Source organism: Trichoderma gamsii, assembly GCF_001481775.2.
Source record: "Trichoderma gamsii strain T6085 chromosome Unknown Scaffold_32.2, whole genome shotgun sequence".
Classification (NCBI taxonomy): domain Eukaryota; kingdom Fungi; phylum Ascomycota; class Sordariomycetes; order Hypocreales; family Hypocreaceae; genus Trichoderma; species Trichoderma gamsii.
In genome coordinates, this window is record NW_020171369.1 from 22,591 (window position 1) to 36,574 (window position 13,984).

Genomic DNA, 13,984 nt, shown 5'->3' on the forward strand with positions numbered 1-13,984 from the left:
TGCGACTTTGCGGAGAGACGACGTACCAGCCTGCCAAAACGACCTGTTTTGCCCCAAACGTCTTGCAAACAGCTTCAAAGTCTTCCGCGTTACGTTTTGAAGAGTACCCTTTTTTTTCCAGTGGCTTCTCTGATCGGCCTTGCCCTCGAGGCTCATATGTAATCTACCACTGTCAGATAAATGATGGTATACATGTCAGAGCATGGATGCATACCAGACAATACTTATCCAAGAGTCCTGCATCTTCGAATTGTTTTCGAAATGTTAGGCTTGAGCTTGAAAAGCCGGGAACGAATACAATGACCGGAGCGTCTGCTGCTGAAATGTCCCGCCGAGGCTGCCCAGATGAGAGCGCCATCGGCGGAGGAAATTGTGGGCTTTCTACTCTGGAAAGTGTAAGACATTGCAAGGTGAGATGTTACTGGTGTATTCATGTGCGAATGACTAATCTATTGATAGATCTTATATAACTCGGGCTTAAATACATCGACTAAAGTAGATGAGCTCCGCCGTTCAGTGGACGGTGTAATCAGCGCCGAGGTCTTGATTAACATCTGTATAGACCGTACAAGTGTCAAGAGCGTGCAATTATATTCCAAATGGTTCTCAAGCATTACATACTCCAATGAAGTCATATGTTGGCGAGATTAACGCTGCCGCTGCTCCTTCACGCTTCAACTTGGTCATTCCAGAATCCCGAATGATAACAGGCTTTATATCGTAGAAACTTTCCTATAATGGCCTGGTCTTCAGTTTGTGCCACTTTCTGTATACAATTGTCGGCAACTGATATGCAGTCTAGCGTGCTTTCAATCCTTTCAGGTCAACCTGGTATGCATGAGTCGGTGAATAACTGCGGGTATACGTAGAGCGTTCTAGCCACAAAAAGAAAGTTTCTGCGACATATATAGTACAATAGTACAAGCGTATCGCTTTTGTAGACGCAACACGTACATTATCTGTCTTGGTGCGTGTATAGTATTGTCATTCAACCTTGTAGTTACTGTTAGCATCGCTGAGGATATTGGATTGCAAATGGCAAGGCTGTGTCGATTGTTGACAGCAAATCACATGGATGGTTGAAGCAGAATTCATTACCGTCTCCATTCAGATCTCCCTCAGATTCTCTGGCGACTCGCATAGAAAATCACGAGGCGAACACCGCCCAATACGACTTCCCAGACGCCATCATGCCACGAGGAGGCAGAAGCTCATGGCGAGCAGGCAAGTTGTCTTCCTTCAACTAGAAGAACTGCGCCAGTGTATCCGTCAAAGTAGACGGCTTGCCGCCCGATGTGACTTCCAAAGTTGCTTCAATGATTTTCCAACTATGGTACCATTACCTGCGGATTGGTCGGGACAGATCCTGATGGGCAATCAAGGATAATTGGATGGATTATCATCCAACGGGTCTACTTTGGAATCAGTCACTTGGCGCATAGGAGCTCTGTTGAATCTATCAACTGGGACGAAGGCCTATTACCAATTATCCCGCTCGCCAAGGTCCTGCAGAAACTTATTGAGCCAAACCTTATTAATTCCATAATTTTTTTACCATTCAGAGCCAATATTCCAAAGTTTACATTGTGTCATAGTCCCGTCCTTGGTAAGACCGGAATCACGGCACGTTAGTCGAGAATACAAACCATCGCGTCCCTCAAGCCGATGGCTATTGTCCACCTGCACTTGCTTTTCGCGCATTGGGAATTATCAGCTCGAATCTTATTTAAAGTAGCATTGCCTTTATTGGGAAGCGGTTGTATAATACGACGTCTTTAGGATTTGTAAGCTGCTCGAACAGCGTGTTCAACCATGCTCAACAGTAATATCCAGAATAATGTAATCAATTCAGCTAGCAGTCGATAATGCCACCGATTAGTCTTCTAAGAACAGCATCAATGTCGCTCAGCTCAGAGCTTGATATAAAGAGAGGCTCAAGACGTACGAAACTAAAACCGAATTGCACTCTCAAGCATTCAATCCACGATGGCGACATTTGATGATTTACTCCGCCGTAATGAGTAAGCTGGCCATTGTACCTGTTTCAAAGCATCGCTCACACGCCTAGGGTCTATTGGAAGACGGCCTCACCCGTCCCATTTACTGCCAATTTGCCACCAGGCGGTATCCCTAGCATCCTAATTTGTATGTCTCGTGTGGGCAGATGGCCGCTTGTAATATCGCCATATGAGGCTAACAAGTATACGGATGCTTGCCTGGGTTTTCGCATGGAGCCTATGGATTTCCTGCAAATTATGTGTCTATCATTCAAGAATTCGAAGTGCATCTAATCACTCTGTGCAGAAGCTTTCATTATTCGCAACGCTGGTGGCAGTGTCTCAAACAACCTCGCCGACTTCTTCTTCATAGACCAGTTTCTTCAGAAAAATCGTTATACATCACGATGGTAAGCGGATTCAGTGGATGGCAATAACATGATACTAACAAATTCCAGATTGTGGAGTCCAGCACGTAACAGCAGAGGAGATTTCAGCGGATCTAAAAGAGAGGTTTCCCGAGCACTGTGCAGGCATCGACAAACTCCACTTTGACATGCATGATCCTGATAGGCAAGTGGGATGTAGAACTCGCAAGGAAGGTGAAGCTACTAACAGCCTATAGCGTTGAGAACAGCGTAGAGAAAGACGTCAAATGCTTAGAAGACTGTCCATTTCTCCGCAAAGGTACTGCCATACGAGGCTTGATCTATGATCTGAAGACAAACAAAGTAACAGAAGTGAAATGATCTAACATAAAATTTGAGGAATTTGTGGAATGAGGGTTCATCTGGGACTAAACATCTCTGTGTTACTATGCTGATACTAATTACAAATGGTCAATAAAGCTTTATCATTGTCTATGATTTGCTATTCACTTTTTTTTTAAAACTTTTTACACTCTCTCTCTGCATGAGTCCGAAGCATCTTAGATTTCGATGTTCTTGGTTGCATCTACCTGAACCGACGCTGTAGCTACCGTTGGGACAATGAATTAGTCTCGGCTACTTTGAGCGACTTTGAGCGACTTTAATAAGCGGAGGGAACCTTTGAAATAAAACGTGGTACAACATTGGGACTATGGTAGGACATGAAGGGATTCTTTCCGACGTTGAAAACTAGAGCCGTATCTAACCAGCCAGATATTTCCTTCTTAGGCCTGTGCGACGATTGCATATGGGCTGTTGAGGCGCTATGATGTTCTGTCCTACTGCAATTTGGATAGAAATGGGTAGATCACCATTCTCGTGTGATTCATCCTCTGTGACACATCATTTGCGGACCAAAGAGTCCCATTCCGATCTAGCCTGCAAGAGCTTCAACAAAACTCCATAGCTCGAGGAAGCAATGTCACTTGTGTTAACCTATGACTCAATTAGAAACCGTGCACTGCCATTTTGATTCACCGGCGCATTGTATCACTACCGTAACAAGTTTTTCCATCTGGCCATAGTGATGAACAAGAGGTGGATTCAGCTCCAAGAATTCGGCATACCGCTTTCTGAACGTCTCGAGGTTATCGCCTTCACGACCTTGCTTTCTGTTGATTACGCGTTTCTCCACCAAGTCTTTGGGACAGTCGAAGAATAGAACAAGCACAGGAATTTGAAACTGACAATGTTAGCGGCTTAGCTAGATTCGAACAACGGATTTGCTGTACATACCTCTCTCTCGAATGCCTGGGCTTGATCCAGACGTCGAGGAAAGCCATCCAAGAGGATAATGCCTCCTTCCTCGATATGAGGCTTCAAAGTCTGGAAGAGTAGACGCGTGGTGAGGAGTTCTCCTCGGCGCACATAGTCGACAATCGTTTTGTCGGCGTCTGGAGATGCCACCACTTGTCGTAGAAGATCTCCGATGGACAGATGCTTAAAGCCGTAGTCTTTCGCCAATATGGCGCTGAGTGAGCCCTTTCCAGCCCCCGGGGCGCCTGTGAGGACGCAGTCAGTGTCTTGAACTGACGGCAAGTGATGGACGTACACACCGAGCACAAAGATAATGCCTTCTGTCTTGGGGGCCATTTCTGGTTTCTGCAGTGTTTGGTTGTAATACGAGTTGCGCTGGTAGAGAATCCCGTTTCTTCGTGGCTGTATGCAAGAAGAAAGTGTGCGAGAAGAGAGTGTTTCGTGCAACAATAGGGCAAGGAGGGTATTTATGCTCCTTGAAAAGGATGAAGGCGCCGCCTGTGGCCAGCTGCTCCGCTCTTTCACTCTTCCACTCACACACACCGCCTCAAACTATCTTAACCTCACATCAAAATATGTCTGTCTTGATATACCTTATCATTGTCTTTCTGGCCTTTATGGTCTTCACAAAAAGAGGAGCCCGCAATGGTCAAGTGCCAATTTCTGTCAACTATCATTTCTCTCGGGTTTGCAATAAAGAGTGTCTTTTTTGCTTCCACACTGCTACCACGTCGCATATTGAGAGCATAGAGAATGCCAAAAAGGGTCTTTTACTCCTCAAGAAAGCTGGCATGAAGAAGATCAACTTTGCCGGCGGAGAGCCTTTTCTCTATCCCAAATTCCTCGGCACGATGATCGATTTCTGCAAAGACGTTCTTCGTTTAGAGTCTGTCTCAATCGTTACCAATGGAAGCTTGGCGAGGGAATCATTCCTTCGAAATCATGGCCATAACATCGACATCCTGGCCGTCAGCTGCGACTCGTTCAACGAGGCTACAAACATCAAAATCGGCCGTGGATCAGGCAATCAGGTTGAAAAGCTGTACGAAATTGCTGCTTGGTGCCAGAAATACAACATCAAGTTCAAGCTAAACACAGTGGTGAACAAGTACAACCACTTGGAAAACATGAACGAGTATATCAGCGCTCTTCAGCCATTTCGATGGAAGTGCTTCCAAGTGTTGATTGTCGCTGGAGAGAACGATTCTGATGACACTCTTCGCAACGCAAAAAGCCTTGTTATTTCTGACGATGAATTTGACCAATTCTGCCAGAGACACAGCGACCAAAGGTGTCTGGTACCAGAGCCCAACAGGCTAATGGCAAAATCCTACTTGATCCTTGACGAATACATGCGGTTCTTGGACAGGGACGGGAAGCAGCCATCAAAGTCCATCTTGGAGGTCGGTGTGAAAGACGCTCTAAAGGCCGTCTACTGGGATGAGGCAGCATTTGTGGAACGAGGAGGCATCTATGAGTGGAACAAATCATCTTGTTCTACGGAGAATAAGGAATTGGAATGGTGATCCAGTTCGTCTTTATAATTCATAAACGTTAGTGTGGTGAATCTTGTAGCCGTCATCGTGGATCAATCTAGGTGGGACTTGGCCGTATACAGTTGTGTGAGTAGGTTATATCTATGTATCTAGACTGTATGTAGCTTGTATAGTCTTTTGCCCTATCAGCAAGTACAATGTCGCGGAAATACGATAATAAGTAATTCGGTATCCGCAGGCTCAGTAAGTTCTTTACCTCATTGCTCTACCTGTGTCCCCTGTGGTTCTCATCCACCATCAACTGCTATCCCGAAAGCCCATTTAATTATCCTCTACACCGCCGTTGTAGTTGCCACCCGTTAATCTGCCGCTACCCGAATCCTTCGATAAGTTACTCATTGGGTGACACTGATTATTGTTTTAGAGAAATTGCAGCGACGCGGGAGCCCTACAACCAGCTTCAAAGTTAACTCCGACATTCCCCGAGGTGAGGAAGACCGGCTTAGTACCGTCAGCGCCCAGCGCTCGAATACCGAAGCTAGATTATGATTTGATCATTGAATCCTTTTCCTGCGGAGAAATATCCCCAGACGCGTCTCCTCAATGCCCGTTCTGGAGGGGTTCTAATGTTACTAATAACTCCGGCGTATTGCGGGGAGTTGCGATTTCGGAGAAATAGTCGTGCAGTCTAAAACTTAAAGCGTACATCACCTGTTGCTCTTTAATTGCACCAAGGTCGATCACTACATAAGGTGGCCAGAGGAGAGACTCAGTGAGCATTTCAAATCTCAAGCACTTCACAGTAAAAGCTTATGAGACGCGACAATGGCCATCACTACAACTGAGACCGCTGTGGAAAACGTTGAGCTCACCGATTTAGCTCAGGGGAGCAGCCATGAGGAGACTGGCCCTCGTGAGACGCAGCCTGAGGAAGGGCCAAATGAAAGTCTTAGCAAGTTGGCTTACTTGAGGCTTATTTCCGCCTCCTTTTCATTTTTCGTGGCTGGCACAAACGATGGCAGCATTGGAGCTTTAATACCCTATATTATCCGTGATCACAATATCAGCACGGCAATTGTATCCAGCGTGTTAGTCGCACCCAAGGCGTGACTTTGTGGCAATGATGTGAAACTGATATCAGAGAACATCTAGATATGGCGCCAACTTCTTTGGCTGGCTCTTTGCAGCATTTGCCAACACGCATCTCTGCCAGTATCTCAACCTAGGCGCGATGCTTGCCCTGGGGGCGTTGTTCCAAATCATCGCCCATGCTCTCAGATCGTGGGACCCTCCGTTTGGGCTTTTCGTCGTTACTTTTTGGCTTGTGAGCATCGGGCAGGCTTTCCAAGATACACACGCAAACTCATATGCTGCCGGCGTCAAATCTTCTCACCGGTGGTTGGCATTCATTCATGCCATGTATGCAGCTGGCTGCTTAGTTGGGCCGTTCGTCTCTACTGCCGTCGCGTCATCTGGCCAAGTTTCTAGGTGGTACTTGTATTACACGTTTCCGTTGGGCTTAGGTGTTATCAATCTTGTCTTGACTTGCATTGCGTTTCGAGACACTCTTGGATTTGTACGCAAGACTGCCGCAAGAGACAATCACGAGGACCCAGACGGTGATCAAAACGCTGAAGCAACATCCCGAAACAAGAATGCGACTCAGCTCATCAAAAAGACTCTCAGCACGCCGAGCGTGTGGCTGCTGAGCCTCTTCTTCTTCTTCTACCTCGGCTCAACCCTCACGGCCAGCGGTTGGGTTGTCGAGTACCTGGTAAAGGCGAGAGGGGGAGACGTCTCTAAAATGGGCTTCGTCCCTGCTGGATTCAGCGGCGGCGCGCTGCTTGGACGGCTGCTGCTGGCAGAGCCGACGCATCGCTATGGCGAGCGCCGAATGATATTCGGTTATATCATTGCAGCGCTTGTCTTTCAACTAATCTTCTGGTTGTAAGTCATGCTCTGCCTAGAATCAAGGCTAGGCTTATACTGAAACGTTCAGGGTACCAAACATTATTGCAGCTTCCATCGCAGTCAGCTTCATAGGGCTTTTTACTGGTCCTTTGTTTGCCACGGTCAGCCGTCCATTTTTGTCTCTTTTACGTATTCTGAAGTCTAACTCTCTGATGCACAGGGTATAAATCTCGGAAGCAAATTGTTCTCAGAAGACATCCGGAGCACAGCCCTGCCATTGGTCTTCGTTTTCGCTCAAATGGGCGGCTCTACGTTCCCAATAATAACCGGGGTTGTATCTGCCAATGCCGGCGTCAAGGTGCTGCAGCCCATCTTGGTTGCTTTGCTTGCCACTACAGCCGTAACGTGGCTGTTGGTTCCATCACCAAAGGCAACGCCAAATGCCGCCCTGCATCAAGAGTGATGTATGTAGCTAGTCCACGATGCCCCATAACTACACAGACCATAGCACGGATCAACAATCTACTTCGTAAAGCGTTTATGAAATACAGAGCGCTATGCTCGGTCTCCTCACTGGTGCTGTGGCTAACATATGCCAGCCACATGCAGTAGTAGCTTTCTGACATACTAGGCAGACACGTACAATTCGTATCACGAAATATGTAGCATAGCTTTTACATGCATGTTATAGCGCAAATCGAAACACGAGTGGGAATTTATTTGTGTTCGTTGCCAAGAGACGGCACGAAGCTTGACATCCCTTGCATATCGTGACAGCACCAACGCCTCCCCTCACGCTCCAAAATGAGTGCTATGGACGGGAAATACTTGACCGAGGTTTATACATGAGCATCATGCAAGGGTATGCATGTCTCGATATGTCTCACAGCTTTAGGGAGCGGCTTCTTGTTCCGGGTCCGAGATAGAGGTGAGATTTGCCGCAAAACAGTCGTACGCGTGACAAAGACGGTCAAACTGTTTCCCGAGCTAGGATGAGAGCCACCATGGCCGTTTTTCCGAGACAATAACGGAATCCCGGTGTTATAGTTGGCGTTGGCTCATACTGCTAGTTACCTCCCAAGTTGTAAGATCTGGACAGCGACGTGGCTGCGAGATGTAGGAGGATACAATTAAACAAAACACTATTAAACAAGGTCTTAAAGGATGTGCATAGGCCAATTGACAGACGTTCTCTCAGCAGCGTATTATAACACCAGATATCCTTACAAGTGATGGTAGCTTCTCTCCACTTTACGAGATCGATAGCGCCAATTTGAGATATCTTGATGTGACGGGACGGGACGTGACGCGATGAGATGTGCTATCGTCAATTTCCTCACTAGTGCCTCATGTAGTGTGGGCAGCGAGGTAATGAGACCAGCCGGATCACATTAATTTAGTACAGGAGTCACAGCTTTCATATCAATTTGACTACTGTAAGCCTTGCGTTGGAGGTTAAGCGGTCGTAAATGACTGCAGCGACAAGTCAGGTGGATTCGAAAAGAGAAGATGGCAATGTACCAGACGTTTGGGTCGCAGGAAGCGTTTACATTACCATATACTGCCTGCATACATGTATTTTTAATACTATTAAACTGGGCAGTGTGACTATAGGATAGGCAACCAGAACGGTTTGACCATCGACGATTCGCCGATTCACAAAGCTGCTGTATCTGAGGCAGTGTTGCTGGAATCACTGAACCAGATCTCATATCTTGCTCTCAGCGTTTTAACTAATCCCAGGCTCATGGTTTTTTGTCCCCCACGCACAAAAAACATGCATAGCCATTCATAGTTGTATACAATGACAATGAGAACATGTATTCAAGCATGAGGGTTGAGCGTGTGATGACCTCTCACCGTTATATCAGTCTCAAGTTAAAAGAGTCCTTAATATCGCCAGCGATGCAAGGGCAGCGTTTTGTGTCGCTGTGTATGCAAGGGCGCTGACCCGATATTGTGGTATGTCTAAAGACCCCAACAGCGCATTAGAAACAGCTTGACAAGCTCTCAGGGGCTTGGATCTCTCGTTCTCCGGTCTATAACGGGAAGTCTTGACTACTGTGGATAAGAGAGCAGGGTACAGCACAGGGGACGTTGGACGTCGCGGCGGCCGATCATCGCGAGACCGTCACTAGGCCAAAGCACGTGGAATTGTGCTTCATCAGTACTACTGTAACATGCAGAGAAACTAATAGGCTCAAGCCGACTCTCATCTACGCGCCATGAGATCGTGGCGGCGGGACGGGGCGCAAAAAAGCAGAGGCCAATGACCAACAGCTCATGCATACAGGCGCATCTAAATGGGGGCAAGAGGGCGAAACTACACCGACCCGGAAACTGGATGAATCAAAATCCCTTTGTGCTCAAATCGCATCCACATCGATTCATTCAGCTCCAACGCAATGGAAGGGATCGTCACGATCCACAGGACAACGTCCCGGGCGACATAAAACTCTCCCTCCCTCCCGTCCTGATGTTTTGCTTGATCAGTTGCTGTCCCGAGCTCCAACTGCTTTCCCTCCTTTCGCTCACCGCGACCCACAGATCGCGTTTGCAACGGTGAGCCGCGAGTAGATCAGTGCAACCGCTTTTTTTGTGTCGTGCCACCCGGGCTGGTAGATCTAGTCCTTGCAAATCTTCAGTTTCGCTCGCTTGCTCCCGGTCGCCGTTGCCACTATGGGTTCCGAACTGGGTCTCACGGCTGATTCTGAGCGCCGGCCAAGGATGGACCGCGTGGGCATCTTTTTCATTTGCTGGACCACGATTTGGAGCTTGTTGTTGCTCTGGGGCATGGGCTTCTTGATCCGCCATCGCCAGATGTCCATGTTGAAGATTCGGGGGATATGGCTGTCGCTGTCTTCTATTCTGTTCCTCCATCTCTATTGGGCGTCTGTGCAGCTTGGTTATGTGTTCGGGCCGCTGTACCCTGGTAGTTGCGAGTTTTGGATCATGTCGATATACCTGCCTCTTGGAATTGGCCTGTTTCACGCTTCAAACACTCGTTTTCTTCACGTCGCACAACGCCAGAAGCAGTTCATCGACAAGGCTGATACTCCCAACGCTCCAAGTTCGCACAAATCAAGCAAAAGTGACATTCTCGGACGATTTCGGGAACTTGACCACTCAGCCAAGGCTGTCGTCCTAGTCAGCGCTGGAATGTTCTTCCAGGTGAGTTCCATTCTTACTCGTAGGGCGGCGTTTAAAGTTTGGAACACCACGAGCTAACAACGTTCCTCGCAGCTATTCATGGCAGTTTTCATGTACCTCATCTCCCGCAAATGGCATAGCTCTTGGGGCATCCCAGGCACCGAGGTCCACGGGACGGAGATGGAGCAAAAGGTTGAGATGGGCCGCGGATGGGAGTGGTGAGTTTTGACTAAAGTCGTCACAATGGCTGCGTTTGCATACTAATTTGGATGAGTAAAGGACGCCTTCCATTCTCTGGCAGTTCTTCTGGGCGTGGATTGTTGCGCCTCTCACGCTGTGGCGCGCACGAGATATTCATGACACACAAGGATGGCGAACTCAGACCATTCTGTGTGCGGTTTCTGGGTAAGCAGCATATAAAACTGGCTATGAGCGTATTACTGACAGATAAAAGTCTTCATGCCTCGCCCATGTGGCTCTTTGCCTTGTATTTCTCAGGCATGGACACGATTAACCGATATTGGATTCCTCCTCAGTGGTAGGTTTAAGAAGCCATCCCATCCTAGGGTGGAAATGCTGACCGTCAACCTCAATAGGATTGCACTCTCTATTTGGCTAATGGAGATATTCACCGTTTTCCTTCCGTGCTGGGAAGTCTTGTGCCATCAAGCCCTCCGTCAAGAGACGCTGGATACAATTGCACAGTGGGAGAATAACAAGACTTTCGGCAAAGCCATCCGATCACTCAAGTCCAAATCGACAATCACAGAGTCCATCAAGACGAGGTGGACGTCCACCAGCTCCGTCAAGACGTCGTCTGTCGAGTCTATCCTTACGCTGAGCGCGCTCGAATATGTGCTAGCGAGGAACCCCGAGCCTTTGCAGCAATTCTCCGCGCTGAGAGATTTCTCGGGAGAGAATATCGCATTCTTGACGAGTGTTGCAGAATGGAAATCCTCATTTCCTGCTTCGGTTCGCAATCGCAGCAGCGATGTATCCGAAGAGACCAGGCGGGAGCTGGTCCGAGAGCGATTCAACCGGGCTTTGCGCATCTACACCGAGTACATCAGCGCTACCGATGCGGCGTTTCCGATCAACATCTCATCAGCAGAGCTCAAAAAGCTGGCATCAGTGTTTGAAGAGCCTGCGCGTTCCATGTATGGCGAAAAGCAGGCCGTCAATCCTGCAACACCCTTCAGCTGCCCCGAGTGGAACAAGCCCGACTCTACAGATTCATCTTCCGAGGGCCCCAGGTCGGTTTCTGAACATGGTAGCTGCGGCGATGGCGTTCAGTATTGGGGCGATATTCCGGACAGCTTTGACCAGACTGTTTTTGAAGACGCAGAGAAGAGCATCAAATATTTGGTGCTAACCAATACTTGGCCCAAGTTTGTACGGGCTCGGCGAGAATCCATGGATTCCTTCCAGAGCGGAAGCACAGAGGAGGGCAGTTCAATGTGGTTTTCAATTCCGTGTAAGCAATAGATAATCATCTAGCAAGTACGGGCGTTTAGGTGGGCAATCAGGCTTATCCGGTTGTATACATAGTAATCAATTGAACATGTGGCGTAAACTGGGTACTAGACCCGAAGGAATCTCGGGATGCTGTCGGACAATTTTTCGTGGCGTTGCTGGCGACTATGGCTCCAGGGACCGGACGAACGTCCAGGTGGCGTCTTCTTTTCTACGAGTCAGGCTTAGGCATGTCGAAATGTCAATCCACGCGCCTTTAGTGCGACATTTGCCTTACAGACTACATGTGGGGACGTGGAAGTGATTAGAAGTGTCCGTCGATAAGACGAAGCACATCGCGCATGTTGACTGATCAACGGCTGTTCTCGCTATCCCGAGTCTCTTATAAGAGGCATTGTCGCTTTCCGATAACTCTAGACAACAACCCACTTCACGATAGTTGCTGTTGCATTGACATTCTGCTGTTATTTGTTGCAAAAGCCAGTTTCCTCCATCACACAGATCCACCAATCAGACAATCAGCTAAATGGCGCCAATCTCACTCACCATCCGCAAGGCCGAGCCCCAAGATGCTCCAGCAATCCTCGCATTGGTGCGCTCAGCATACCGAGGCGAGTCCAGCCGCGCTGGTTGGACCACAGAAGCAGATCTCGTGGATGATCAGCGCATAGACGAAAACGGATTGCTCACAAAGATCAATGAGCCATTTGGGGCGGTTCTTGTTGCGCACGACGCAGCCGGCGATCTGATTGCGTGCTGCGAGGTTTTAAAGAAGGACGACACTGTTGGATACTTTGGCCTGTTTGCCGTAAACCCGCTGCGTCAGGCCGGGGGCATTGGACGCACTGTTTTGGCCAAGGCCGAGGAGTATGTCAAGCAGACCTGGGCCCTGTCTGAGATGCAGATGACCGTCATTTGGACGAGACAGGAGCTCATACAATGGTATATCCGAAGAGGTTATCAATTAACGGAAAAGAAGGAGCCTTTTCCATACAGCAGCTTGGTGGGCGGCAAGGCGCTGAGAGACGACTTGTATTTCTCGGTGTTGGTCAAGGCTCTTTGAGATGCGGATGAGGATGCGTTATGAGATTATGAAACAATGGCATTTTATTTATTATCGCAAGGTTAAAGCGGTAAATGTCGATTTACTTAGAAGATGTATGGGCAGAGCGGGGAGTTGATATTTTTGTACATAAGATTTGAGTTTCAAAACCGCTTCTGAAGACATGATACAGCGTTTTTTGTGCATTCCGAAAAAGAGCAAGCTGACTGTAGGAACTCCATGTAACACAGGTTCAAGATGCTAATCGCGTGAAATAAACCTCAACAAGACAACATAATGTCGCTTGCCGGTTTAGTATGAGCCACCTATTTGAGGCCTGTCACAGCGCGGCGGCTTTCTTTCATCGGGGCTGTGGAAGCAATCAAGGTATCCTATGGCTTTTGTGGAAACCCACTCTCGCAGATCAAGGCCTTCTTGTCCTGGATCTATCGTGTGTCCATTGACGCTGAGATATGAGCCCTGGTGAGGGATGCCTTCCGTCAACTCCACTGGCTTAAGTCTCCAAGCGTTGACGGAGACAGCTTCATCCTCGGAGCTAGATGTGCTAGGCAAAGCAATTGCTCTTGGCAGGCTAGTCTCGACGACTTCTCCCTCGCCATGAATGGTGAAACATCGCACCGCGCATGTCTTACAAAAGAGATTGTGCAGCGTCTGCTTGTTGCACAGGTAATCGCCCAAGCTGTCCAACGGGTTGAGCGGGGACAGCAGGAGGAAGTCGTCGAACGCAGACGCAGGACGGACGTGCAGAAACCCCGACTTGTGGCAGACCGTGCAGTTGCACCTGTAGATGCGCTGAACTCCTCGCGATGGTGGTGGTTTAGACAACCCGATCAGCGATGCAGGAGGGAGAGTCAGGAAGACGACGTAGCGAATATTGCCGCAGTGACATGAGCCTGTGTAGGGTAGACGCCGAGGCTGGTCATCCGCGAGTTGACTCATGGTTAAGATAGACGCTGATTGGATGATCAAATATCTGTTTCTTGGAGATTGAAGTGAATCCAGTATGATTGAATCAATAGATGTAAACCGTGAGCGCTGGTACATAGTTGCCAGTGAAGGATTGACGGTGTTCCGCGGAGCACGACTAGCTCAACATCTTGACTGATGCCTGGCCAACATGTTCATACTTGACTGCAAATCCCAACAACCCGAGCATCCAAATGAATAGTTGTTGGTTTGTTGAAGTTATAGATTGCATTTGTTGAACTG

General features: G+C 48.2%; 6 protein-coding genes across 6 annotated transcripts; 4 read left to right on the plus strand and 2 right to left on the minus strand.

Moving 5' to 3' along the window:
* Positions 1 to 3,268: 3,268 nt before the first annotated feature.
* On the minus strand, positions 3,269 to 4,018 carry TGAM01_v208013 (cytidylate kinase; the record flags this gene model as incomplete). The annotated part of the gene is made up of 4 exons (XM_018809189.1): positions 3,269 to 3,361; positions 3,423 to 3,608; positions 3,662 to 3,927; positions 3,982 to 4,018. 4 exons carry the CDS (start codon positions 4,016 to 4,018, stop codon positions 3,269 to 3,271), a joined length of 582 nt encoding a protein of 193 aa, XP_018657563.1.
* Positions 4,019 to 4,257: 239 nt separating this feature from the next.
* Positions 4,258 to 5,208, plus strand: TGAM01_v208014 (hypothetical protein; the record flags this gene model as incomplete). The annotated part of the gene is made up of 1 exon (XM_018809190.1): positions 4,258 to 5,208. The coding sequence occupies one exon, from the start codon at positions 4,258 to 4,260 to the stop codon at positions 5,206 to 5,208; it is 951 nt and encodes a 316-aa protein (XP_018657564.1).
* Positions 5,209 to 6,003: 795 nt separating this feature from the next.
* On the plus strand, positions 6,004 to 7,552 carry TGAM01_v208015 (hypothetical protein; the record flags this gene model as incomplete). Its single annotated transcript, XM_018809191.2, has 4 exons — positions 6,004 to 6,266; positions 6,331 to 7,125; positions 7,178 to 7,250; positions 7,310 to 7,552. 4 exons carry the CDS (start codon positions 6,004 to 6,006, stop codon positions 7,550 to 7,552), a joined length of 1,374 nt encoding a protein of 457 aa, XP_018657565.2.
* Positions 7,553 to 9,768: 2,216 nt separating this feature from the next.
* On the plus strand, positions 9,769 to 11,724 carry TGAM01_v208016 (hypothetical protein; the record flags this gene model as incomplete). Its single annotated transcript, XM_018809192.1, has 5 exons — positions 9,769 to 10,260; positions 10,333 to 10,457; positions 10,519 to 10,644; positions 10,694 to 10,777; positions 10,836 to 11,724. The coding sequence occupies 5 exons, from the start codon at positions 9,769 to 9,771 to the stop codon at positions 11,722 to 11,724; spliced, it is 1,716 nt and encodes a 571-aa protein (XP_018657566.1).
* A 514-nt stretch (positions 11,725 to 12,238) lies between these two features.
* On the plus strand, positions 12,239 to 12,775 carry TGAM01_v208017 (acetyltransferase; the record flags this gene model as incomplete). The annotated part of the gene is made up of 1 exon (XM_018809193.1): positions 12,239 to 12,775. One exon carries the CDS (start codon positions 12,239 to 12,241, stop codon positions 12,773 to 12,775), a length of 537 nt encoding a protein of 178 aa, XP_018657567.1.
* Positions 12,776 to 13,066: 291 nt separating this feature from the next.
* On the minus strand, positions 13,067 to 13,714 carry TGAM01_v208018 (hypothetical protein; the record flags this gene model as incomplete). Its single annotated transcript, XM_018809194.1, has 1 exon — positions 13,067 to 13,714. The coding sequence occupies one exon, from the start codon at positions 13,712 to 13,714 to the stop codon at positions 13,067 to 13,069; it is 648 nt and encodes a 215-aa protein (XP_018657568.1).
* Positions 13,715 to 13,984: the final 270 nt, after the last annotated feature.